Raw genomic sequence first — 27,926 nt, forward strand, 5'->3', positions numbered from 1 at the left:
TTGCTCAAAAATGATCCATATTGTTGCGATTTGGTCTGTGAATGATCGGTCCTTACAAAATTCGGCCTGTTGATCTCGATGTTGGATGTCTACTGAGTTTTTCATTCAATTGAACAGAACCCTGTTGAAACTTTTACTGGTACTGATAGTAGTGTAATGCCTTTGTAGTTCTCACACTTGTTCAGATCTCCTTTCTCTGGTATCTTGGTCAGGTATCCTTCTTTCTTATCAAATACTAGTAACCTACGAATACCCTCTAATTTAATGAGATTGTAAATCTTCATCGATTGAGATGGGTCACGTGTTACGTATTCCTGAATATCGATTACCACGACGCACAATGCTGACCAATGTTGCAGACGCAGATGACAGATATGTTTAGTGGTTTTCGTGATTCTTTGGACAGGATCAATGGGATTCTTTGTGTAAGGTATTTTCTTGATGACTAGTGTACAACGGCTCTCGAGGTGCTCACTGCATGCCCAACCTTCCACTTTTACCTGAGCTTAGGACTGGCAAGAACTCTATAGAGCTACAGGCGGAGTTTGTTGGTTAATACTAATAAAATAAACAAATTATTCCACTCTGTGAAAGTAAATGTCACTACAAGGTTTATCCGAGACTAATATCCAAGAAGCGTATTTCAACTCCCGTTCATTTTACTTATTTAGACATAAAAAATTGATACAAGGAAGGCCAATATATATGCACTACACTCCGTCATTCAATTTATGTGAGGGTCGGGATACTCTCCAGGCACCCAAACCGAAGCATATGGTTTTCTCAAGAGACCTCTCGCCGAACTTTTGACCTAGAGGTCTAATCCAAAAGACAGCGTAGCAATGTTAGCAGATGCCGTCCCATGGTATCTGGTGATCAAGAATGGGTTCATACGCCAGTTGTTCCCTCATGATCTTGGAGTCCATGTCCACCTTTGGTTTGGAATCAGGGATTTCTAACTCCCCTAGGTGGGTCCTCCGTACCCACCAACCCGGTTCAAGCGCCGGACGTTCGCTTTCCGTCCCCTCAAATTTCGTAAACCCTCCACTACGAGAAGGTAGTGAGTAGGACTTCTCTGGCAGTGGCTATATACCCGTAGTCATGTGAGAGCAATTAGAGAGGGATAGCAGGCTCTCTCCACCCTCGGCCGTACTAGGGCATTTGGAGGCCTTAAACTGCTATCACGCCTATTTTCGAATGGATCTGCAGAGCACATCAAGAGAGGATTGTCCCACTTTCATCGCTGAGGTATGAGTGTGGATTTAAGTATTCTCCTAAGAAAGTTCATTAAAATGTTCATCTCAAGAAGACCAACTCGCAGTTAATTCACTAAAAGGGTATTCAGGCGAATACAGATTGACAAAGAGCCTTCACTATAACAACAAACAGTGTTGAATCAGTGCTTTTTCATATAATAACATTCACCTAAATGAGCTAAGTTTCGTGTGTTCTGTACATTATGTGTAGGCTGATTACACTACTCCAACCAATATAAGCGTCCTTGTTTTGATTTTTGCCTGTTCATAGATTTAATCGATACATCTTGTGGAAATATGTGACATGGGAAGAAAAACCATTTACTTGCTATGTTAATCACAAGATAATTAAGGGAATCGTTATCTGCGTCAATTTTATCGAGAACACCAAGTTTCCATTGATTCGCCAGCTTTGCTATGATGACTTCTCTTTAGTAAAAGCAGCCAGCGTACAGCAATATACCCGTATAAGGTACATTAAGTAGATGATCGTGGACGTAGTTATTCATCCCGAGGCCAATTTACTTCCAGTCCTTCGACTTTAGTGTCCGGTAGCCAAAGTTTGAAAACAATTGAGAACTTTCTCTTCATAAGGTGTGAACTCAATGAACTAAGCTGTCCTTAGATGCTTGATAGCCGCGAAGATCATTATGAATCAGTATACCCGAGATTCGATCGGTTGGCTGATTTTTGTATACACAGACAATTCAGGTTGACTTGAGTCAAAGTTGTGAAATCTGTTTGCGATGAGTTTTAACAAATTCCACTGACATTTTCCAGTACCTGATTTACAGATATCCAAATATTAAAGATATACTGACATAGTGGTTGAGGTTGACAGGTCAAGTATAAGTGTAAAAAGTTGGAACTAATGGTGAATATGTTTGAGAATGGTCAAATAGTAGAACAAATAATAATAGTGACTAATTCGCAATGAGCGTGACATGTAGATATACAGTAATCATAGTACAGTGGTGTTATAGTGGTAACATGAAACTAAGCACTGCTTAGAAATTCGACAACAGAAATGTAACTTTTCTCATTTTTCGTTATATTTTGACGAGATGCGACGTTTTGATTAGCCATAATTCAAATAAACTATATATATACTACTTAGATGTATATATGCAGGATGGTCCGAACTGATCTAATGATTCAATCTTATTGAAAACTATATTATTTACTCATCTTAAGATCGAGGTTTAGCAACCAAATATTCTTTGTTCTCGATGTTGGATTTATTTGAAAAGCGAATGCTGTGTCTTATCTCCCGAAAGCGTTTTCGAAAAAAGCAAGACGACTTCCCCTCAAGAAACAACTGGAAAAAATCTACAATTTCGCCTAATAAACTATTTCATGGATATTCAAATCGAAGTTAGATAACAACAAAAATAAGGAACCAGGACTCACAAATACAAGTTATCACAACAAATGAATGGAGGTCAACACGTAAATCACTATGTACATAAACAGAGAAAATAGGGAGCACTGGTTTAGGAGGGTAGCAAATAAATTATGCTACTTAAAAAAGTAAACTATTGAGGTCACCTAATCGAGGGATCAATTAAACAAAATAACAAACTAGGACGAACAAAAAGAAGCAAAGATCCGGATAATTGGGTACAGATTGTTTTGTAGCGTTTGATACAAACGTTATATCTAACATACTTTCCTAGCTGACATAATTTTAGTTTAAAATGCAAAAATCAAATTCCATCTGAATTATTTCATTTAGATGATAACAAGAATTAGAAGTACTCGGTGAGCGGCGTTCGATTTCCTTTATATTTACATCGACAATTTTTAAGCAACTAGTCCAAGAAGATAATACAGGCAACAGTATGTCGTCTAATGCGTCAGCATACATTTCTTCACAATTCTCACAGCTGGCATTTTCAAGATCGTTTGATGAATCCAGTTGATTGTGCAGTGTGTATACCTCCTGACATGAAGCACCCATCCGATAGCCAACCTGATCTGGTGGTTGCAACAGAATACGTAGTGTGATTTGTGTACGATTATTGCTTAGGAGATGACCAAGATAAGGTCGAAGCGCCTATAAGATAGATCAAGACGTAAGCATTTCACGACAAGCTATGAAAAACCCAAGTAAATTATTGTAGTAGTGATACAAGCCTTGATTTATAACTGAAGAAATGAAACAGATACACTACGTATGAATTGCACAATATCATCTTTATCTGCAAAGTACCTCCTAACTGAAAATGAGAGTATGTTGAATTAAGAGCCTGATAACTAGGTTGAAATTCATCAGTTCTGCCTATGCGTAATAAGACTTAATGAGTTTCAAACATATGAATAAAGTAATTTACCCAAATAGTTATTTTATCAATACATATGAAACGCTGTTAAATACCATGAACAGAATAATCATAGCATTCTGAGTACAACCTCGTGGTCATTCGAAATACAGGTGAAGTACGGTGCATAATTCCAGTTATTGTAAAATAAAAGCACATTAAGAAATATAAGTTATCCACACATAACACAAGCAAGTGAGGAACAATAGAGAATGTAAAACAAATCGACTTTAAACTCTACAAAAAACTTAATACATGAACTGTTATACGTACGGATAAATCCTGAGAAATAATGCAATGACATAAAGTAGATCGAACACTTATTGATATGATGGGATAAAAAGATGACGTTATTCAAGTTAATATTTTTGTATCAGTTCACCATGGATTTTGGCCAAGTTCACAGGTGTGCATTTCGTTCAATATGAGAACTTTATTCCGTCTATCAGTTCAGCTGTAATATACTCAGCGACTTTTACGGTGATCATATATATCTCACCTCTATTTTTCTAATAAGTGGGTGTAAAATCTAATGAATAAGTGATTGCACTTTGGTCTACAAGATGTTGTTACAGTTCTGTAAGGACAAGTGTTTCTATCGAACCGGGAAATCTTATTTGCACCAGTTTCTAACGGGAATTCCATTCGTTTTCACATCAAGGTATAAGTGTTACGATCAACTAAATGCAGCGGTTCCTAATAGTCAGGCTCTTTCATCTACTTATAAATAACAAAAAGTGCAAGTTCAGTGAACTACTTAACTTGAGAAAATGCATTGATAACAGAGGGTGCAAACTACATACCATAGCTGCGGATACCAATTATCAATAGATCATACGTGCATGATATCACATGGGAATCGTATGTCTCAAACGTATAACAGACCGTTCGGTTCAGCACCATTTCGTTCACATGATTGTTTCTTTGAAAAACTTTACTTTGCAAATGATCGTTGTTCTAGTTCACCCTGTACTGACTCAGATATGACGAATGGTTACTATTGGCTTAATTCCAGATCTTTAACAAGTAGTAATTATGGAAGTAGCAATCCATATGGATTCGTATTTTTCCATCCAACTCACCAATGTTTATTAGGCCTACATCTACCAAATCCACCGTTCTTAATCGCTCTACTAGTGCATATACAAGAAGCACCTTGGGCATATCATCTACCGAGTAGAATTTTATTGAATCTAGGCAAAATGTCACATTATTATCCAACTACTTTGTTATCCGACCGTGATCGCAAGATTTTATTTGATTGTAAACTAGACGGAGAAAGCTTCTTACAATTATTCACTAATATAAAACCATTTATCTATCCAGATTTCATGACATTTACACCTAAACAAAGATGTATTCCATTACCAGAATTATTATTTCATATAAATGGATTCTATGCACATTTGAATGTAGTTAAAAGTGAATCGGATACGAATACTACTACACATAATGATGGTGTCGAAGATGTAATTGTGGAGCTTCTAGTAAGTCTGAAAAGATTAGTTATCTATGTGATTTCCTAGCTGATCACTGTATTCGTTTTGCCTTTCCTCATTTGTTTGGAATAGTATCTTCAAATATCTGTTTTTAATTGGCACATTTTGCGTGTCTTGACAAGTCAAGTCAACTCTGATTCTTTCTTCATCCTACGATCCGACCCAGCCACATTACACACTTCCTATCTCTGGATTAGCTGTGCGCGAAGTAATAAGATAGAATTTTGTAATGTTAAAGGCTGAATGGGTATTGAAACAGGTCGTGTGTATATATATGATAACAGATCAACGCACATAAAGGTATGCAAGTAATGACCCTGCCCCGATGAATAATCCACTCACAAAACGCTCTCCGACATTTTGATTTCTCATTCACCATTTGTCTTTGAGGAATCATGTAACCTGTCTGGTCTAGTAATAGCATATGGTTCCATTAGGATTGTCCGACATACCGTTCTTCCATATACCTTACCCAGTAAAAAGTATGACCTACTTTATGGCAGTGAAACATGGCCAATAAGAGTAGAGGATATTCGTAGGTTACTAGTATTTGATCATAGGTGTCTTCGAAACATTGCTCGTATATCCTGGGACCATCGAGCAAGTAATGCAGTTGTTAGGAAACGGGTACTAGGTAAGGATGGCAAATCAATTGATGGAGTTTTACTACTTCATCAGTTGAGATGTCTGGGACACGTGTTACGTATGCCCAACCACCGACTGCTCCGGCGTGCAATGTTTTATGGTGTAGGAGTAGGTTGGAAGAAAGATAGGGGCGGCCAGATCAAAACATGGCACAAATCCATGAAGTCACTGATAAGTGGACTGAGCCGTGTTGGTAGGTGTAAACTACCTGGTTGGGGGCCACGAGACGATAGCAATCGATGGTTAGAGACCCTGAATGACATGGCTCAAAATCGTTTGCAATGGCGCAGGTGCATCCACTCTTTGTGTTCTCCCAAATTCTAATCTTTTGAATTCTTCATGTCTCTACCACTACGGGATTTGAATCGACAACTGCATCTCTGTGCTACTGTGTTATGGCAACTCGAACTGATGTACATACATACGCAGTTCTACGTTGTTACTGACTGACTGACTGACTGAAAAAGTGTGATTCGAACAATTTTTGCATCTATCACAGCACTAACTTCACTGTCTGAAATACATTTTCAGTAGAGTCATTTCTATCTATTAATGTTAAGTTTTTAAATTAAAATATCCACCTCAAAGGATACAACCTCTCTCACAATCCTCAGTCTGAGTTAAATTTTTATCCGCTACCCCATATTGATCTTTTAACCGATTGACCAATGGAATTTACTGGGTATTGTTATTATGAATCCCAAACATTCGATGTGATCATCATAATACCTTTGTAGTCATTACTACACAGTTTTTTTCATTCTTCTTCCTTTTGTCAAATTCAGATACCCATGTCTTCATGTGCTTCTGTGGCTAGGTTTCTAGACTCGAGTGCTATGGAGTCAATGACATTTGCCCTATCAGCCGATTGTAACCCAATGTCCGATTCCCATTTAGTTTGTTCGCAGTCAAAAATACTACATAAAGGGTCTAAAGACAACCACAATAAGTTAATTTGTCAGAATGTGACCAGTTCACAAATGACCTCAAATCTAAATTATTTTACTGACCAAAATTGTTTCCAGACCTTCGAGACTGAGGCTATTTCAATTGAAAATACAAGACTCAAGGTATTCATTATATTTATTGGTTATGCAAAGCTTACAACTGACTACCCATTTCACTCAACTCATCAGTTTTAGTTGTTGAGATTATAGTTCAAGGTCCTGTCACTTTCTAAAACGCGACTTGCTTATGCTTAGTTACTCTTTAACACATATATACAACTATTTATTTATTTAAACACATAAACATTGGTACATAGGCGCACCAAAATATATGTGCGCTACACAATAAGAAAATGACCTGTGACCAACGAGTCCTCAGTGACCACCCAGAGAGAATGTTACCCACGTAAGTTTCTCACTGATGAAACTTTCTACCCTAACGCCAGGTAAATCACTGTTAATGGGAGTCCAGCAGGTGAGTTTTACCTCCACTCTGGCACTAAATGAGACACCAACGCCAGGAAAACTGGACATAAATGCCCTAGAACCTCTGGATAAGCGCAGGTAAAACAAGCTCTCCAAATTGACAGACGGGGAACTAATTTGTAGCGCATCGCTGGTGTCTTATACAGGTCTTGGAGATGCAGGAGATATCGGTCTCAATACTTCTAAAAGACATCTAAATCTGCATTTGTGTGAACGTTGAAGCAGTCCGGTTCAAATGGTATACATGGTTTCAGGAAACCTGTATCGGGTATCGCTCTCGGTGGGAATCAATCGTGAATTCAATCGTTCCGCAACTTGAGACTATTTAGACTAGTTAGAACATTCACCGAAGACGAGTTTCTGAGTGTGTTGAAGTGTAAAAGTATGCACGAAATGAATAGAAAGATAAAGTGGCTAAAATAAATCAGCTTGTAATTAGGTATTCGTAAATATCGTTTATATGGATAGCAAGGGGAACCGGAAACACTTCCTTCGTTGGTAAAAATCGTTATATTTGTGTGTGGGCCGGGATACTCTCCAGGCACCCAAACCGAAGCATATGATTTTCTCAAGAGACCTCTCGCCGAACTTTTGACCTAGAGGTCTAATCCAAAAGACAGCGTAGCAATGTTAGCAGATGCCGTCCCATGGTATCTGGTGATCAAGAATGGGTTCATACGCCAGTTGTTCCCTCATGATCTTGGAGTCCATGTCCACCTTTGGTTTGGAATCAGGGATTTCTAACTCCCCTAGGTGGGTCCTCCGTACCCACCAACCCGGTTCAAGCGCCGGACGTTCGCTTTCCGTCCCCTCAAATTTCGTAAACCCTCCACTACGAGAAGGTAGTGAGTAGGACTTCTCTGGCAGTGGCTATATACCCGTAGTCATGTGAGAGCAATTAGAGAGGGATAGCAGGCTCTTTCCACTCTCGTGCGTACCTAGCCATTTATTGAATACGTTAGACCTCATTCGTAATCCTAACACAACCCTTGCTTAAATACGGTTATCTAACGTTGGCGTTTTTCAATGATAGCTGATATAACTGTGACGAAAACCCAACAGTGCTTTAACCTTTCTTCACAGCTGCAACTCAATTCCTAGTATGTAAACGTAACATTTTTCCGTAACGATAATACATAATTTACTCTCACTAAGTCGCTGCACTACTGCCAGTGATCACCCATTAATTGAACGGGATAGTGCTTGGTGCAGCATATATACTGCACATTGTATAATGCATGTGCTACAAATCCACGAGCATATGTCCTGTCTGATAAGTAGCATTCTGTCATTTTATCTGATATGAGATCATAATGAAAAACCTAGCTATGATATTTGTTATCCTAACTTTTAATCATGATTCATCATACTAATTCATAACCCTAATGACTCACTGAGGTGTCTCAAGGTTACTTTTGTATCTCTCAAACGTCGTTCATAAATTAGTCTCGGTCTGAAATAACCTAGCACGAGGATAACTGGGGCCAATCCACTGCATTCATCTCCTCCACAACTGACGCTTCTGTATGTGTTAAACTAGAGTGAACCTCAAGAGGCTTTTAAACGATTGAGTTTCACCAGTATATTTCTAAACTTGGAATGCAGATCATATTGCATTGAAGCTGGCTTAGATAAAAACGCACACTAAAACAAGTTTTAGTGAATGGATAGAAAAGCAGTTTACTTAAAAAAGTTTTGAAATTTTTTTGGATTAAACTGACCTTGATTACACATTCAGCTACTTCATTAGCAAAATGCCCAAAAGTTATTGTTTTACTTGAGGATGTACTAATAAATTCCAATTGATCAACGTTTAACACATGAAATCGAATCCATGCCAATCGTAAAGACGGTGGATCACTTGATTTGGTAGTCGATAAAGAACTTAATTGACTTTCACTGCTTGGAATAATACTTTCATTCAGATGTATCCAGTGCCATAGTTGGTAATGAACTGGCACTAAGAATGTAGTAATAGGTTCCAAGTCCCATATGCCGGCAGAATTAGTCTAAAGAATAAATTCAGCACTTACGGAAATGAGGGAAATATTACTTAAAATATATTAAAATGCTATTCAGCTTAATAATCTGCTCATGGAAGAAAAATTTAAACATGACCCGATGACAATAAGGTTATCAAATAGTATATTTGACACAGTTACTTTTCAAGTTTTGACTAAATGTAAAGATAAAATAAATTAAGTTTGAATCATTTTATTTAGGTGGATAAATATCACGTTCTAGGCGATAGATCAAACTTAGAAAAGTCAGCTTCTAACCTTAGATACGATTAAACTAAATAAATTGGTCAGTTCGGATGGGCATCTCCTAACAGAACTAATTGTTATGGTTTTTTGTACAAGCAGTAGCTCGGAAAACAGCATTCTAAAGATCTTTTAGTGGGTTTGTGTAATTCTTTGGTGAACCTTTCAAACGATTCGTCTGTCTAGTTCTACAAATCCCTTTATCGTAATTTAACCATAATAATAGGCTGTCTTTGGTTCAAACTCTTTCCAAACACCCTGCTAGCAATGACAGAACCTAAAACAATAAATGTTTTATTCAATATAACTTGAATAGCATTAAAGTGATTTACATTTTTCTCCCAGTACAAGAAAAGGGTTTATTTAAAAAAATAGTGGACAAGACGAAACTAAAATATCAAGCGATTTCTTCAGAAACAAGGATTAATGTATCACTAAACTGTAAAGTTTGAAAACTTACGCAACATGGAGTGACGGTAGTACTAAATGAAGCACTTGATAAAAATGAATCAAACACTTTAAACCACTTTACGTGAACTGATGAGGCAACATTTCCGTTAAATAGATCGCGATTCGAAATATCGTCTCCAAAATCACCATTGATATGTTCTACTATTGTAGATGGTTGGATGTTACTACTTGATCGTATAGGAATTGATAAATCGTAACCATTTTTCAAACTATTGACAAGCTGATGAAATTTTAAACTTGTCATAGAAATATATAATCCATCCTCGACGATTATTGCACTGCAAAATGGGGCGTGACCAGAAAAAGCTACAAAGCTCAAACCAGTTACCTATAAACAAAAAAATTGAACATTTATTTATAATTTTTGCACTACAACGATATAACGTGTAATACAAAATCGGGAACACAGGCGCCTTCTACGCAACCGTTCTTGGATAACCTGGATTACGAATGAGGTCTAACGTATTCAATAAATGGCTAGGTACGCACGAGAGTGGAAAGAGCCTGCTATCCCTCTCTAATTGCTCTCACATGACTACGGGTATATAGCCACTGCCAGAGAAGTCCTACTCACTACCTTCTCGTAGTGGAGGGTTTACGAAATTTGAGGGGACGGAAAGCGAACGTCCGGCGCTTGAACCGGGTTGGTGGGTACGGAGGACCCACCTAGGGGAGTTAGAAATCCCTGATTCCAAACCAAAGGTGGACATGGACTCCAAGATCATGAGGGAACAACTGGCGTATGAACCCATTCTTGATCACCAGATACCATGGGACGGCATCTGCTAACATTGCTACGCTGTCTTTTGGATTAGACCTCTAGGTCAAAAGTTCGGCGAGAGGTCTCTTGAGAAAATCATATGCTTCGGTTTGGGTGCCTGGAGAGTATCCCGGCCCACACACAAATATAACGATTTTTACCAACGAAGGAAGTGTTTCCGGTTCCCCTTGCTATCCATATAAACGATATTTACGAATACCTAATTACAAGCTGATTTATTTTAGCCACTTTATCTTTCTATTCATTTCGTGCATACTTTTACACTTCAACACACTCAGAAACTCGTCTTCGGTGAATGTTCTAACTAGTCTAAATAGTCTCAAGTTGCGGAACGATTGAATTCACGATTGATTCCCACCGAGAGCGATACCCGATACAGGTTTCCTGAAACCATGTATACCATTTGAACCGGACTGCTTCAACGTTCACACAAATGCAGATTTAGATGTCTTTTAGAAGTATTGAGACCGATATCTCCTGCATCTCCAAGACCTGTATAAGACACCAGCGATGCGCTACAAATTAGTTCCCCGTCTGTCAATTTGGAGAGCTTGTTTTACCTGCGCTTATCCAGAGGTTCTAGGGCATTTATGTCCAGTTTTCCTGGCGTTGGTGTCTCATTTAGTGCCAGAGTGGAGGTAAAACTCACCTGCTGGACTCCCATTAACAGTGATTTACCTGGCGTTAGGGTAGAAAGTTTCATCAGTGAGAAACTTACGTGGGTAACATTCTCTCTGGGTGGTCACTGAGGACTCGTTGGTCACAGGTCATTTTCTTATTGTGTAGCGCACATATATTTTGGTGCGCCTATGTACCAATGTTTATGTGTTTAAATAAATAAATAGTTGTATATATGTGTTAAAGAGTAACTAAGCATAAGCAAGTCGCGTTTTAGAAAGTGACAGGACCTTGAACTATAATCTCAACAACTAAAACTGATGAGTTGAGTGAAATGGGTAGTCAGTTGTAAGCTTTGCATAACCAATAAATATAATGAATACCTTGAGTCTTGTATTTTCAATTGAAATAGCCTCAGTCTCGAAGGTCTGGAAACAATTTTGGTCAGTAAAATAATTTAGATTTGAGGTCATTTGTGAACTGGTCACATTCTGACAAATTAACTTATTGTGGTTGTCTTTAGACCCTTTATGTAGTATTTTTGACTGCGAACAAACTAAATGGGAATCGGACATTGGGTTACAATCGGCTGATAGGGCAAATGTCATTGACTCCATAGCACTCGAGTCTAGAAACCTAGCCACAGAAGCACATGAAGACATGGGTATCTGAATTTGACAAAAGGAAGAAGAATGAAAAACTGTGTAGTAATGACTACAAAGGTATTATGATGATCACATCGAATGTTTGGGATTCATAATAACAATACCCAGTAAATTCCATTGGTCAATCGGTTAAAAGATCAATATGGGGTAGCGGATAAAAATTTAACTCAGACTGAGGATTGTGAGAGAGGTTGTATCCTTTGAGGTGGATATTTTAATTTAAAAACTTAACATTAATAGATAGAAATGACTCTACTGAAAATGTATTTCAGACAGTGAAGTTAGTGCTGTGATAGATGCAAAAATTGTTCGAATCACACTTTTTCAGTCAGTCAGTCAGTCAGTAACAACGTAGAACTGCGTATGTATGTACATCAGTTCGAGTTGCCATAACACAGTAGCACAGAGATGCAGTTGTCGATTCAAATCCCGTAGTGGTAGAGACATGAAGAATTCAAAAGATTAGAATTTGGGAGAACACAAAGAGTGGATGCACCTGCGCCATTGCAAACGATTTTGAGCCATGTCATTCAGGGTCTCTAACCATCGATTGCTATCGTCTCGTGGCCCCCAACCAGGTAGTTTACACCTACCAACACGGCTCAGTCCACTTATCAGTGACTTCATGGATTTGTGCCATGTTTTGATCTGGCCGCCCCTATCTTTCTTCCAACCTACTCCTACACCATAAAACATTGCACGCCGGAGCAGTCGGTGGTTGGGCATACGTAACACGTGTCCCAGACATCTCAACTGATGAAGTAGTAAAACTCCATCAATTGATTTGCCATCCTTACCTAGTACCCGTTTCCTAACAACTGCATTACTTGCTCGATGGTCCCAGGATATACGAGCAATGTTTCGAAGACACCTATGATCAAATACTAGTAACCTACGAATATCCTCTACTCTTATTGGCCATGTTTCACTGCCATAAAGTAGGTCATACTTTTTACTGGGTAAGGTATATGGAAGAACGGTATGTCGGACAATCCTAATGGAACCATATGCTATTACTAGACCAGACAGGTTACATGATTCCTCAAAGACAAATGGTGAATGAGAAATCAAAATGTCGGAGAGCGTTTTGTGAGTGGATTATTCATCGGGGCAGGGTCATTACTTGCATACCTTTATGTGCGTTGATCTGTTATCATATATATACACACGACCTGTTTCAATACCCATTCAGCCTTTAACATTACAAAATTCTATCTTATTACTTCGCACACAGCTAATCCAGAGATAGGAAGTGTGTAATGTGGCTGGGTCGGATCGTAGGATGAAGAAAGAATCAGAGTTGACTTGACTTGTCAAGACACGCAAAATGTGCCAATTAAAAACAGATATTTGAAGATACTATTCCAAACAAATGAGGAAAGGCAAAACGAATACAGTGATCAGCTAGGAAATCACATAGATAACTAATCTTTTCAGACTTACTAGAAGCTCCACAATTACATCTTCGACACCATCATTATGTGTAGTAGTATTCGTATCCGATTCACTTTTAACTACATTCAAATGTGCATAGAATCCATTTATATGAAATAATAATTCTGGTAATGGAATACATCTTTGTTTAGGTGTAAATGTCATGAAATCTGGATAGATAAATGGTTTTATATTAGTGAATAATTGTAAGAAGCTTTCTCCGTCTAGTTTACAATCAAATAAAATCTTGCGATCACGGTCGGATAACAAAGTAGTTGGATAATAATGTGACATTTTGCCTAGATTCAATAAAATTCTACTCGGTAGATGATATGCCCAAGGTGCTTCTTGTATATGCACTAGTAGAGCGATTAAGAACGGTGGATTTGGTAGATGTAGGCCTAATAAACATTGGTGAGTTGGATGGAAAAATACGAATCCATATGGATTGCTACTTCCATAATTACTACTTGTTAAAGATCTGGAATTAAGCCAATAGTAACCATTCGTCATATCTGAGTCAGTACAGGGTGAACTAGAACAACGATCATTTGCAAAGTAAAGTTTTTCAAAGAAACAATCATGTGAACGAAATGGTGCTGAACCGAACGGTCTATTATACGTTTGAGAGTTGAATGATTCTAAGTGAAGAAAGACAAATGAATAGGAGGAGTAACGAAACTGGAAAATATTGTAGATGAAAAATTTATGTAAAAGGAAATGTTAAAAAATGTGATATGGTATAAAACATTCTCTGAATAAACGTATATCCAGTTATACCTGTTTGATGTCCTTTGATATACAATGAGATCATACCCTATAATACCAAAGTGCATTGAAGGCTTACTAAATTCAGTGAGGTTTTCTTTCTGCCTTGAATAAGAACGTGCAATTAGGGTTATGTATATAATACGAAAAATAGTTGTTGCATATACGGAGTGTGGCAAGGTAATTCAGTAGACAGTTATTTCAGGAAGGGAGACTAAATTCCTCATTCCGAGCTAATGCATAGGTTTATAAAGACTATCAATGCTGGGGTAATGAACGATTACTAGTAATACGTTACAAGAGAAACATAGAAACTTTTATTTCGCTAATGTCGATTTGTGGAATAAGAACTACGTAAAAAATTACAGGCACGCATCATCAGTATACAGAATACCAGCAATACAAACGGTGGAAAACCATTTGATACTTACCAAAATTAACATCACTTTTAACTTGTTTCTCAGCATAATTCACTAAAGCTTGATATATAAGCCAGTATTGATAAAATATCTCCATGGGTGGTAGTTTTTCATCAAAACGTCTACGTAACAGAATTACAATTTCTTCTTGACCAAACTGATAAAAGCCACTCGATGAGAAACACCAAGCTGATTGCTTTAAACAGCAATTTAATTCAGTTGAATGAACACGAATATGGAGATTCCGAGTGAGAGCTATTGTTATACCAGGAGACACATTATCTGACTAAGGAAAATTTTAGGCAAAATTCTTGATAACGATTACAATTAAACTGAATTATATAGATGAAAGGATGAATGTGAAAATAATTTGTTGTAATAGTAACAAAATTTATATGACCAGTAAAACTGCTACTCATTGGTAATTAAATTTATGTAAATATGAAAGTTAATGAAAATTCACACAATCAACTAAACAGTGATATCTCCTGTACATACCAAAGTAATTCATGATTATCACATGGTTAAATATCAGGAGGTCAAAGAAAATTAATGGTAAGTCCCACACATGCCTATTGTGAACTGATCAAAAATAAAACCTTCGATGAATCTATTCCCTTTATTACGACCCAGCTATTCCTATTACTTAGTATTTTTGGACACCGATTCACTCGACAAGTCCTCAAATCAGAATACGATTGAACAAGAAAGAAATTATATTCCAGATGACAAGGATAGATGGAAGTGTAAGGATTACAATAAGAAAAAAGCCAGTATATTTATAGCTTTTACGTGAGAAGATTCTAGTCTTCTCCAAGTATCCGTTAACGCGGATTGCTTAAGAAATAGCCAATCAGAGTGTCCTTCACGGAACGTGCTTTAATCCAATCTAAATTCCACTAACATAGTCTATCACTGAGACACAACCACGAATCATTATAAATCCCAAACTAGCGATTGACTCTCTAGGTTATAAAACAGAAACTGCACCTTTAAAACCATCCTTACACATTCAAAGTCAGTTAAATTTTTTCCTCTTATTTAGGTATAGGTCACAATCTCTGCTAATAAATTCTTAACAACTTCATTCACACATGTGAAACGAAAGGACAAAAGTGCGTTTGGTGATAAACCTTATTTTTTAAAAAATAATGTAGATCAACTCCAGGATAATAATGCCATGTCAAATTGTACTTGTTATTTGCAAAAAATGAGAAAGGAAGACCTCACACCGCTAGTAATTTCTGAACTAAACTTCAAAGTTAAAGGCTAGAGAAATAATATGGTAAAGCAAAATTGCAATATTTACATAAATTATGACGATTTTAAGAATCAAAACTTTCAAAAGAAGTCGAAGGAAACATAACTTAAAACAAATTTATGATAACAGATTTTATTTACTAGTAGTTTAATTGACGTACAGTAAACCGAAGAGCTAGTAACGTGAACCGTACCGGTTGAAAATTCGATTTCACTGGAATCTAGTACTTCAGATGAAATGACTTGTTGTGCTGTTACGAAGTATGAAAACCTGGACTGAAGCAATTTTGTGCGAAATCCTAAGTTACGACTATTTTCTATCTATGTAGAAAAAATAAATAGATAATCACAGAAATCACATCATATTCGTTATCGGATATTTTCACAGCCATGATGTCCTGTTTAGTTGAGACATTACCAACTGCAGTACTCAAATCGCCTATTTGTGCTTTTGATATTGTACACGAGAGTAACTAGCGGGAACATGAATATATATATATATATATATATATATATATATATATATATATATATATAAGACATATAATATGAATCTGTTTGTATATCTATCCCATATCAGCAGTTCATTTTAAATAGAAAACAGCTTTGGTCGTCTTGAAATTCTATGTTGGTGACCTAGGGGATACAGCAAACAACGAAGAATCCATTTAAAGAATTATAGTTTGTTACCAACTAGTCAGGCGGTGATTGAAAAGAACCTCTTAGGTAACTAGAACAGTAGGTGTAAATTAGCAAGTTTCTATCCACAATGCTATTAAATCTAGTTAACTACTAGAAGCCTTCATATAAAAAGATCTTTAAATTCTTTGCCTTTTTAAAGGGTGATAACTTTTAGCCATAGATTTAGCTCTGCAGTGAGAAAAATATGAGACAGAACTTTTTTCTCGATTAAAATCAACCAGAAAAAGGGATTTAAATAAACGTTTCAATACCTTAGATAAGCATTCAGATTGTGTTACTGGTATCATGGACACTGAGTCTAAAGAACCCTTCTCTGAATCAATAGTTAGTTCGTGGACATTCTTATTATACAAATCACCAGACGTTTTGTTTGTATTCTCAAGAAGTGAAATTAAAAGTCCAACGGGAGGATTGAACTGAAGAACCAATTCTAAAATATCAAAACAGATTGAAACTCAGCAAAAATGTGAGTATAATTACATAATAAAGATAGAAAAGAAAAAATTGGCTTTTATTTCTTTTAATCAAGGTCGAACTTAGTAAAACATTATACTATGTATAGTATATAATCTATGAGCCATACCCTTTCTTGTGAACCACGTTGGTATATTTAAATCAATAACCGCGGAGTTATGTTTAATCATATTTAAATCATCCTTAGATCCTAGCAACAAAACTTTGGAGGCTAGGCTGAAACTAGGTTTATCCGGCAAGCTTACTGTTACGGCTATTAACACATTGCAATCGCCTGTTAACCAAATGTAGGCAAAACATCAAAAAGTAATTTAGCTGGAAACTCGAATACAGGACGGTTTCAACCAATGGAATTTAAAACAATCTTTCTATGCAATCATCTAGAAGTCATATCATGTTGACCTCCAGTCTGATGGATATTTAATCCTAAGCACTACCACTATTTGCGATCGTCCTAAGGCTTGTCTGAAATTCGCCATGTTTAAAAAGTCACTTACACTAGAGGCAACGTTTGGGGGAAATTATATATATATATAACAACTTGTTTGTGTTATTTTTATACTGCCATATAACTGTTCCTACACATTCTCCCCTCTATAAATTGCCTTTATTTAGTCATAAAGCTGGTACTCAGACTTGTCCCATAAGTGTCCTGGTTATGCCCGTATTGGAATTCATTAATTATGGCGCATTTTAGTCTTGTATTTTATGTATCAAACCACATGAGTTCTTAAATTTGAATAATACAAGTTACTTTGCTGGTTTTCTAAGTGTTAGTTTTGAAAACTGGAGAAGTTTGCACAGCCCATCGAACGTTAGTAAATACAGTACTTGAGTTTGTCGAATTATTATCATTTATGTAAGCAAAATCACGAAACGTTTAATTATAAAAAACACTAACATACACAATACAACACCGACCTACGTAAACAACCCATTACGAAAGCGGGAGAAAACCATAACGACAATTAACAGTGAAGTTACTTCTCGTTTCGGTGAACGACTAAATATCTATAAGATCTAGAAAGCTATTAGTCGTTTAATAGTTCATTCCAACAGATGAAAAGACAACAGTACCTGTAAATCACTTGGGCCGGATGGTGAAATGGTTTGAATTAACAGCATGGGAAAGTAGTTGATCATCTGAATAGAGTCCTATAGAAAGATCTTTAGTACTTAGTAATATAATAATCAAAAGTATGAAGAAACTTTGACTCATACCATAAAATGCATAGAAGGTACCATGGGTCAGATCATACGAACAGTACAAAAACTACCGTGACCTAGTTTTTTTCATATGGATACTCTGCTACATGATTTGAGTATTATACTCTCCCTATTGCGAAGTGGATGGTAGTATAAACTTATGCTTGTATTTACTATTTACAAGAAAAAATTCTTCCTAGATTTAAAGATAAAATTCCTAAAAATGACAGATGTAATTATGAATATTCCGTGAAACTATATACATTTGGAGTAATATGAAAATTGTTTTGTGAGTTTTTAATGAGTAATAGACATACGCTACTCAATAAAATTATTGTTATAAACAAATATAACAATTGAGAGTTAATGAATTGCAATTTGCTACGTATTATATACATGACAGCATATCATATATACGATCACGTTAAGTAGAATTCATATCTATAGAAGTAAATATTTTTCTAAAAGACAACAAGTATTTTTACCTGGATGGAAACTGATTACCAGAGGAGGCCAAATATCTCCGTTAGGTTGGATTTGTTGTAGTTTTTTGGTAGTATGCAACTGTTTGCCGTCAAGGCTAGTATTTGTTAGCGAAGAATCGATCCGCAGTTGAAAGACGTGATTTGCATCATTAATATTAATATTTATGGTCTGCACATTTTTATCGTTAGATATAGTATTGGGTAGTGTAACTTTCTCGATATGCGGTTTGTTAGTGGGCTCACCAAGCTTTTTACTTGATTTCATTAGTATGTCATAGACTTCGGGTAAGTTCGTTGAGTTAAAAACTGGAACTTCGATTGTTTCACTGGGTTTTCCGAAAGTTACAGTACCAACGGCTGTTAAAAACAAAAGTCACTAGTTTACTATTAATAATGGGTTTTAATGTTTGGAACAAAAATATAAGTAAACTGAAATGACAAAATTATTTTAGAAGACAAATATTATTTTACATTAGACTATAAATTGTTAATAATTTATACATTTAACAGTGTACTGTAAAAGATGACCGCGAATAATTTGGAAAGTAGACAACAGATGATCAGGTTAATTTTCAACGTAATCAAATATTACAGAGAATAGTTTAATACAATATAAGATTGCACCAATATCAGCAACAATTATAATTAGATTTTTAATCACAGTTGATTAAAATAAAACAGCCTGGTGTGTTAAACAATAAGCAGTGAAAAAGTTACACAAACGGCAGAACTAATGTTTTATGGATATTGATAAACTACATCAATTCACATAAAGCTTAAGTCCGAGGTTGGAATTAACCAACTTGCCACTGTATTCTGATTATCAGAGGTTTATTAAACGACTTTTATTCGGTAATTAAAATCATCTTAGGAATAGGAAAACGGTATCAAGCACTTGAATATCTATTTACTGGTGGACATGACCATAAAGACTAGGCCTATTTTATGTAAACAGTAAGTCGAATTGTATTAAGTATGATGGAATACACAAAGAATATTAGAGAATTCTTTTACTTTTACTATAGTGGTTATAGAGCTCATTATTTTATTGTGAATTTAGGCTAGGCTTAAAACAAAAATTCGGACAAAAAATTTAGGTAGCACATACAATTGTCAGTACATTTTAAGCCAAATGTATTATGATATGCTGACATAATTTTTGATCACTCGTCAATAAACAATGATTAAAAGATTTTTCTTTCCTCCAAGAATACCTTAAATAACCGGCAAAAACCCCTCTACCACATGTTCTGAGTCAGTTGATATTACTGTGAATCCAAATTAGTTGAATTTTCCAGATCGAAGTATAGGCAGACGAATTTGCAGACTGTGTTCGTCAAAACGTTTCTAGTACTACCCAAGGTTAACTACACGAAAAAAACTATCCTACGTCTCCTTAAATAAGGGAAACGAATTTTTCAAATAACTCATTTAATCCAGTACACAGGAAAAGATTCGCACCCCAAACAGCTCAAATGAAATCAAGTAATGGGTTTCAGTTTTATAGAATCAAGTACTTTTATCATTAAGATACTCCTTAACATGCGATTCAATACCATAATATCCTCACTACTGTGCAAGTGTGAATACATCTGACAACTTACTTTAGTGCTCAGAATGATATTCATTATCCCTAAGGTAAATATATATGATTAGTATAACTTACAGTTATTGGTCCTTCTACAGTATCGTGGACACAAGCGAATGGAACTAGTTCGAATATCCGAAGAGGTAAAATTCATATGTTTGGTAAAAGTATAAGAACAACATCTGCGAAAAGACAGTAAACTAGGAAACGTTTGTGAATGTGGAAGGTAGCTAGAACCACCAAAAACATAAGATGAATGATTAAATGCACGCCTTTTAAGATTGTTACAAGTAGAAAAATATGGACAGTGTAATCTCTTATGAATGATACGGAATTTGTCAAAACAAAGCACACTGTATAACTGTGTATTGTTCCGCGACCATGCTATAAAATTCTTAGTAGACATGTGGCCACATTTATTTGGTCGACATCTTAGTGAAGTTCGGCAGGTATGATATTTTAACAACTGTGTGTCTGAAAATCAAAGTAAACACTAGACGTTAGTTTTGTTGCAAAAATGAGCAACTGAATATGAAGCAACTTAAAAATACAAGTATACTACAAGACGAAAAAGTCGAATTAAATTGACACGAAAATACTGGCGGACTAGACTAGTAACTTGAACATCGAGAATCCCTACAAATCCTGCTACACGGGATGGGTACATCTTCATATTATAATCTTCCTAGGGCTTACCAAAGTTAACGGAGTGTAGAATGTCAATGATTGAGATTCAACAGATTGATTACGTAGTAGGCATCAATGCAAAGATTGAACTCGAAAGTATCAAATAAATTGAGCATTGGACAGAACGTTAATAATCATAAAATAATTATATTTTTGCGGTGTTCATATGAGTAGACATTAGGATTTCTAACGTCTCGTGACTTGATCTAATTCGCTTCTTCAGAGTAAATTAATAACCAAATTATTAAGTTGTTTACTCTGGAGAAGTGATCTATATCAAGTCATGAAACGTCAGAAATCCAAATATCTACTCATTTTGGATATCACGAATATATGATTATATTATTATTATTAATTGCCTAATACCCTTTACATATGCTACATTTACCCATTATGAAGACCATTAAACCAACATCTTAATTTTAGATGATAAATTTAATTTACCATGATTCCTTGTAAAATCTAGTCGATTCTTAGAAAGAATCTGATCACGTTACGTGGGCTTGTTGTTTTGTAGAGTAAGAGAACACAGATTTCACATTTCTTAGGCGAGTTGGTGTTAACAAGAAAAGATCACAAAATGTTAAAGGTGAAATTTCTAGTGAAAAAAGAACAACTTTTAGATGTTCCACAATTTTAGGTATAAATATTGGCAAACTATCTATCTCACAGAACATCTTTCCAAAACCGAGCTTCTTCTTTAAGGTTGCCTAGATAGCTCCAACAGCTTTGACAGTTGCTCGGTGTAGTTGACATAGAATTATGACCACCAAGTTCCAAGGTTCTTGGATAAGTACTTTGAGATTCTCCATACCTTTAAAATTGAACTTCCTTTGCATCGACATGCCCTGGTACGGTCGAGGGTAGGGAGAGTCCGCTCTCCTCGAAATGCTCTCACATGGCCGCTGCCAGGGAAGTCTTACTCACTACCTTCTTGTGGCGGGGGTGTTGTTTACGAACTTGAGAGGACGAAAAGCGCCTTAACTTGGTTGGTGGATATGGAGGATCCACTTAGGAGAGTTGAAAAACCCTAATTCCAAACCGATGGTGCATATGGGCTCCAGGATCCTGAGGGAACAAATGGCATATGAACCAATCGTTGGTCACCAGATACCATAGGGTTGCATCTCCTTACGTTGCTCTACTGCCTTGTGGATCAGACCTATAGGTCGGAGGCTCGAGTTGCAGCCCCCCTACGAAGACCACTTGCTTCGGTCTGGGCACCCGGGCAGTATCACAACCCACATATAAGTCAAGTGACTTGTGTGGGGTATATGTATTTGGTGCCCCTTTGTGCCAACATTTGTGTTCAAATACTAATAATAGTACATCGGCATAAGCAGCTTCGCAGAACGACAGGCACTTGTTTATAACAAGTAGGCATAAACAACATATGGGATGGGACAAAAGTATGCCGTGTCACGTAACAATATTTCAAAGAAGCACTGCGAGAGGAAAAATAGAATGAGGGTAACAATACTATTAATAGTGAAAAATTAAACATAAAAGATTTAATACGAATGGATCTGACCGGAGAATGAAAACTCGAGGACAATATTACATTTAATATTTGCGGGATGGTAAGCAAATAACACACGTGAGTCGCATTGATAGAACACGCACCATACCAAGTAAAATTTCCAAACATATATTACGCACACTCCAAGGACAGGAGATAAAATTTAGTTTCACGTGTTTACGAAAACGGTTTTCTTTGAAGTTACAAGAATGAACACTAATTAGCTATCAAACGCCATGGTGTATGTTCGCTCACATCGATCCATGTGGACGAACGTTCTGCTGGGAAAATGTTGAAATTTCAGGTATGGGGATACAAAACACAATTAAACCATTCAGTTCAGAGAACGAAACTCCACAAAAGTCATCCACACGAGCGACAAACCTCCGTTATCTTTTTCAGATGTACAGCAACACATACACCATAATATTTTGAAGTCTTGGACAGACAGTCCTGAACTAGCTAGATTTAACAACTACAATGCTTAGCATGATACTGAAATGCAATATGGTTCTGGTCCACAACGGAGTGTTAAAACTCCAAACAAGTAACCTAAAAGTAATTGATTGAGACGAGTGTTTTACTATGTTCATATTCATATCGTAGATCAAACCAATCTACGGATTTATCAAGGGAAACTCAGAACTGACAAACCACGTACCTCAACTAAAACTGGGAGGCTAGAATATATATTGCTTCTTCCATATAAATACAGACTCAGATCAATAAATTCTGAAAGACTTATCTATAGAAATGAATACATATTTAACTCTTGCAAATCTAAAGTTTGTCACAACTAATTAAGTAAATATTTGGTTAGCTGCTGTGTGAAATAAGTCAATATTTTAAGACAACGATAAAAAAGCAGTGACAGGAAATTCACCTACTTTTCTTAATAAACAATCCCATAGAATCAGGATGTATAGCATGAATGTTTCCAGTATTTAAAGGGGCTTTAACTGTAGATATGGTATTCTTGCTATTTCCTGGCATGAGTCCATCACTAGGTTTTGGAAAACCTGGATATTTACTTCCTTGTGAAGGTATTGGTAAAAAGTTAGGTCTTTTGATTGGACAATCTGAGATAGCCGATGAAGAATAAGCGCTCGCACTGCAAACAGCTTTCTGTAAAGAATCATGAACAGATAAAACAGTTGGTCGTTTTGCATATGTTTTATGGTTTCTGTCACGATTTCCAAGAGCTAAAGGTGAAAAATCTAAAGTATTTGGTCTGCGACTTTTTAGAGTTTTGATGCACTGACTAATACTTTCTTGGTCCGATTTTTGACGCACAGGCAGGTTTGGATATCCAAATTCTTCAGACGGGGTAGTACTTTTACTCATGTTGCATATGTAATATGACTGAACTTTGGTAGCTCGCGTTATTAATTTATATCATGTTAGTGAAATAAGATCTTTAGCAAGAGCATTGTAGTTGTTAGCTCACTAAAAACGAGATAAAGGTGAAAGAAAAAGTAGTGTGGTCACAGTATTTGCTGGATACGAGAAAAACATGGTATAAAAGGTGCTTAGTACTAAGTCACCTATTATCCTACTCAGTAAACAGAACACTAAAACTGAGTGGTAGTTCTGATGCATGAAAGCCCCACCTTCCGTTCAATAACTCGCCAAGAAATCTGTTTTTCCCTCCAAATAAATTTCAAGAACTGAAGAAAGAATATCTAAAAAATCATCAGTAACACACACCACACCTGAAGTCCTCCACTTGCAATTCAAATGAGTCAGATTGATCACACCGTGATAAGCTACTGATGGCGTGGTTGCGTACGAGACTGCCATTCAGTCAGCTACAACGCAGGCACACATATGTATCGGTCCAAGTTACCATACCTCATTAACACAGCAAGACGAACACCGGATTCATAGAAGCAGTTACTCCAACAGTAGAAATATATAAAGAAAGATTGTGTATATGTAATACAGGAAGAAAGAATTAGTTAGTAGAAAGTAAGATATAAAGCAGTTTTAATCTCACGGTTTAGAGGAAGACAAAGAGTGTGTACACCGACGCCATTGTGATCGATTCTAAGCCATGTCACCAAGAGTCTCCAACCATTGGTTACGATAGTCGAGCGGAACCCAACCAAGTAGTCTGCATCTACCAGTATGGCGCAGACCAGAAGTTAGTGACTTCAAGGACTGATGTCACGTTTTGGTTTGGCCGCCCCTAACTTTCTTCCAACCATCCCCAACACTGATCAACATTGCACACAGTGGTAATCAGTGTTCAGGAATACGTAAAACGTGACCCAACCATCTCAGTCGATGAAGATTTACAACCTCATTGAGTGATTTACCATCATTCCCTAATACCCTGCGTCTAACCCCACTATTACTTATCTGACGATCTCAAAAGATGCGGGCAGTATTTCTAAGACACTTATGATCAAATACTAGTGGCTTACGAGTATCTTCTACTCTTAATGACCACATTTCGCAGCCGTTAAGTAGAACAGAACGAACTGCTGTGCAGTGTACTCGTCCATTAATTGATAGACGGACATCTCGCCTTCACCATAGGTGACGTAAGTTTGCAAAAGCCAAACCAGCTTTCTGAATCCATGTAGAGATTTCGTCAGACACCAATCCACTAGGGCTGATCAGACTTCCAAGATAAGTGAAGTCGTCGACGCCTACGACTACTTCACTTTCTATCCTAAGTTCAGATATTGAATCAGGCCAGTCCTGGAGCATCAACTTGCATGAGTGACAGTCTTCTATCGAGCATCTCCAACGATGGCAATATGGTCTATTTGAGTCAATCGTTGGTTTAATACATGGGGTCGCCACCGTGATAGTCAGTGTCTCGCCTTATACTAAAAATTAGTGCTTGCTAAAAATAAACGATCGTCTGCAGCAGACGATCACCATTATCTGTTAGCTGGGCCAGAATACTAAAATACGCACCTAAATGTCTATCCGTTTTATTTAAGCTACATACCTAGGCATTAAAGCCACCTGCTACGAGTACTTTGTATGAGCATTTAGCTTTATGAAGAAGTTCAGAAATCTTTATGTAAAAGTCATTTTTCACTTCATCCGGGCTACAGTCAGTGAGAGTGTAGGCAAAAGAGACAAAAAGGCAACGATGTGTGTCCCTCTCCTACCGAGTTGTTACGGAGCCGTTTAGTCGAATAGCACACAGACGACTACTAACAAGGATCCCTTTTAAGAGCTTGGTTTGCCCTTGTAAGTAGTGTTATGCATACACCCACCAGTCCACGAGAACTAACCAACGGGTCGCCAGATGAACAGAGAGTGCGTCATGTCGGCTCTCCGTTTTGGCGAGGTGAGGTCAAATGAATCACCAAACTAGGGTCCTGTATGTGGGTTTCGGAGACAGCATACGTCAATGGTACGAGATTCTAAATTCTTAGACAAGGACGCCTGCCAGCCGGTTCGACATGAAGTGCGTACGTTGAAGGTTTCAATATGTAGCTTAAAGCGAGGTTCCAGTGGACCTGGGACAGTGTTTTGCGCACTAGAATCGTTGGCCATGGTGACACTTGGGGAGAAAGTCAAAAGAGGGAATTTGGATTTGAAAGTCGAAGTAGGAGGAATAACAGGAATTGAACAGAGATTGACCATGAATAAAGTGGTCTTGAGTGCTGTTAGATGTATGACGGCGGTTATTACTTCTCGGTTGTCCACAACATGGAAGGGTTCTTCTGGAGGTACCTGAAAAGAAAATTGGGTTAGAGGTGGTTTTAGTGACCTGAGGATGTCACTGCAGTGTTCAAGGGACAACTGCTTGAGGTCAGTCAAACACGACCTTGTTGTGGGTAATTTTTGTGTTAGCTTCGTACTTGTTGGGACTTTACCGCTGGAGACGGAAATCTGTGGGACAAAGTGAGATGTGCATTTTTAGGAACGACCGTTTCTAACCCCACCCTTCTTTGTGGGAAGGTAGCATCGCTGTTATACTGGTTGTCTAAAGAAAACATCTTACTGCCGTCACACCCCTGTACAGTCAGCAGTATGACTTGCCCTCAGACCTTGGGCTTGCTGCTTTTAGTCTCACCGCCTTTCAACCAACCTTCCCGGCATTGTAGGACCTTGAAGAACAATTGTCTCAGCCAGTATAACTTGATTGGTTCATCATGATAGGCAAGCCCGACCACCACGTCAAGGTAGCAGCAACGGTCACTTAAAGTCTCTAAGCATTGGTTACGATAATCAAGTGGACCCCAATCGCACAGTCTGCACATACTCGCATAGTTCATCCCAATAGCTAATTTCTTTGAGGACTGATGTCCAATTCTGGTTTGCCAGCCCCTAGCTTTTTTAAAACTTATTTCGACACCAGTTATCATTGTGCGCCGAATCAGTCGGTGGATACGCATAAATAATACCCCCCCAACCATCTCAGTCGATTTACCATAATTACCTAGTGCTCCAAGTCTAAACACGTAGTTACTTACTCGATAGTTCTAAAGTATACAGGCAACGGATGGAAAACACCTATGGACAAATACTGATAACCTACGAAGATGGTTTATTTCTAAAGGTCACAATTCACCGTCATAAATCAACGCATATTATTTCAGACTGCAAATTTTTTAGATGATTAATCATATTATGGTTGTACATATTACATTACAGAAGCATTTCAAGAAACTAACTATACTAATCAACCCTCTGGTTGTTTTAATAAAGCAGATTTTACATCACAGGAAAACCTACGAACATTCACCTTCCATTAGTCTGACGAACCAGCATATTCAGTGGTCAGAATGAATGTAACCGTGAGCACACAAAACCACTGATACTTTGCGACCATAAAAATGTTTTTTTTTAAAGCTGAGAACATACTATTAGGAATGTAGTAATCTATGATAAGCATATGGCTTCATAAACTGAAGGCACAATGCTACATTTTATGGTAAGTCGACTGAACAATTACTGTACGTAAACGAGACTCAAAAACTTGACTAAGCTAATAAAACCGAAGTTTTCGGCTCTAAAGTAGGAGAATTGTTGGATAGATCTAGATATTTACCATTGGTTATGACAGAAGAATTTCATGGTCATTTCCAAGTCGTTTTTAGATAACCAGCAAGTACAGTGTAGTGATATCAACATACAAATTAAAGTCATTTATGAGTTCTTGTTTATTACGACAAGCAATCTTACTTGTGTTGGTCATACATGTATAACTGCAGTTATCTACAGAGGGTCTGTTACTGACTTCAGCTAGACCGCACCTGCTAAAATAGCTCAATCTTCCTTGCCCAATGGATATGACCAACTGCAAATACGCATCAACGATTCAGTAGTATTCTCTTTTGACGATGGTCACTGAGCGCCTGAAGGTCAAACTGTCGTAAAATTATTGGCGCGTCACCTCGACAATTCTCAAGGTTTTTCAATTCGATCTGAGTTCAGCCACACTGTCTGATAACGTCCATCC

At 37.1% G+C, this 27,926-nt stretch overlaps 1 protein-coding gene across 2 annotated transcripts; it reads right to left on the minus strand.

Moving 5' to 3' along the window:
* Positions 1–731: 731 nt before the first annotated feature.
* On the minus strand, positions 732–27,926 carry MS3_00003439 (uncharacterized protein). Of its 2 annotated transcripts, XM_051211240.1 has the most exons (11): positions 27,650–27,926; positions 23,383–23,941; positions 20,368–20,763; positions 18,702–19,058; positions 16,788–16,966; positions 14,587–14,860; positions 13,397–14,028; positions 11,672–11,956; positions 9,879–10,217; positions 8,876–9,163; positions 2,598–3,312 (listed from the first exon to the last, which is right to left on the minus strand). In XM_051211240.1, exons 2-11 carry the CDS (start codon positions 23,837–23,839, stop codon positions 2,944–2,946), a joined length of 3,576 nt encoding a protein of 1,191 aa, XP_051071277.1. In that variant the 5' UTR covers positions 23,840–23,941; positions 27,650–27,926; the 3' UTR covers positions 2,598–2,943. The 2 variants fall into 2 exon arrangements, with proteins under 2 accessions (XP_051071276.1, XP_051071277.1); XM_051211239.1 differs by lacking the exons at positions 2,598–3,312; positions 16,788–16,966; positions 18,702–19,058; ... (1 more) ...; positions 23,383–23,941; positions 27,650–27,926 and adding an exon at positions 732–811 and having other exon boundaries at positions 7,751–9,163; positions 14,587–16,280.

The sequence above is a fragment of the Schistosoma haematobium genome, chromosome ZW (assembly GCF_000699445.3).
Source record: "Schistosoma haematobium chromosome ZW, whole genome shotgun sequence".
In the NCBI taxonomy this organism is placed as follows: domain Eukaryota; kingdom Metazoa; phylum Platyhelminthes; class Trematoda; order Strigeidida; family Schistosomatidae; genus Schistosoma; species Schistosoma haematobium.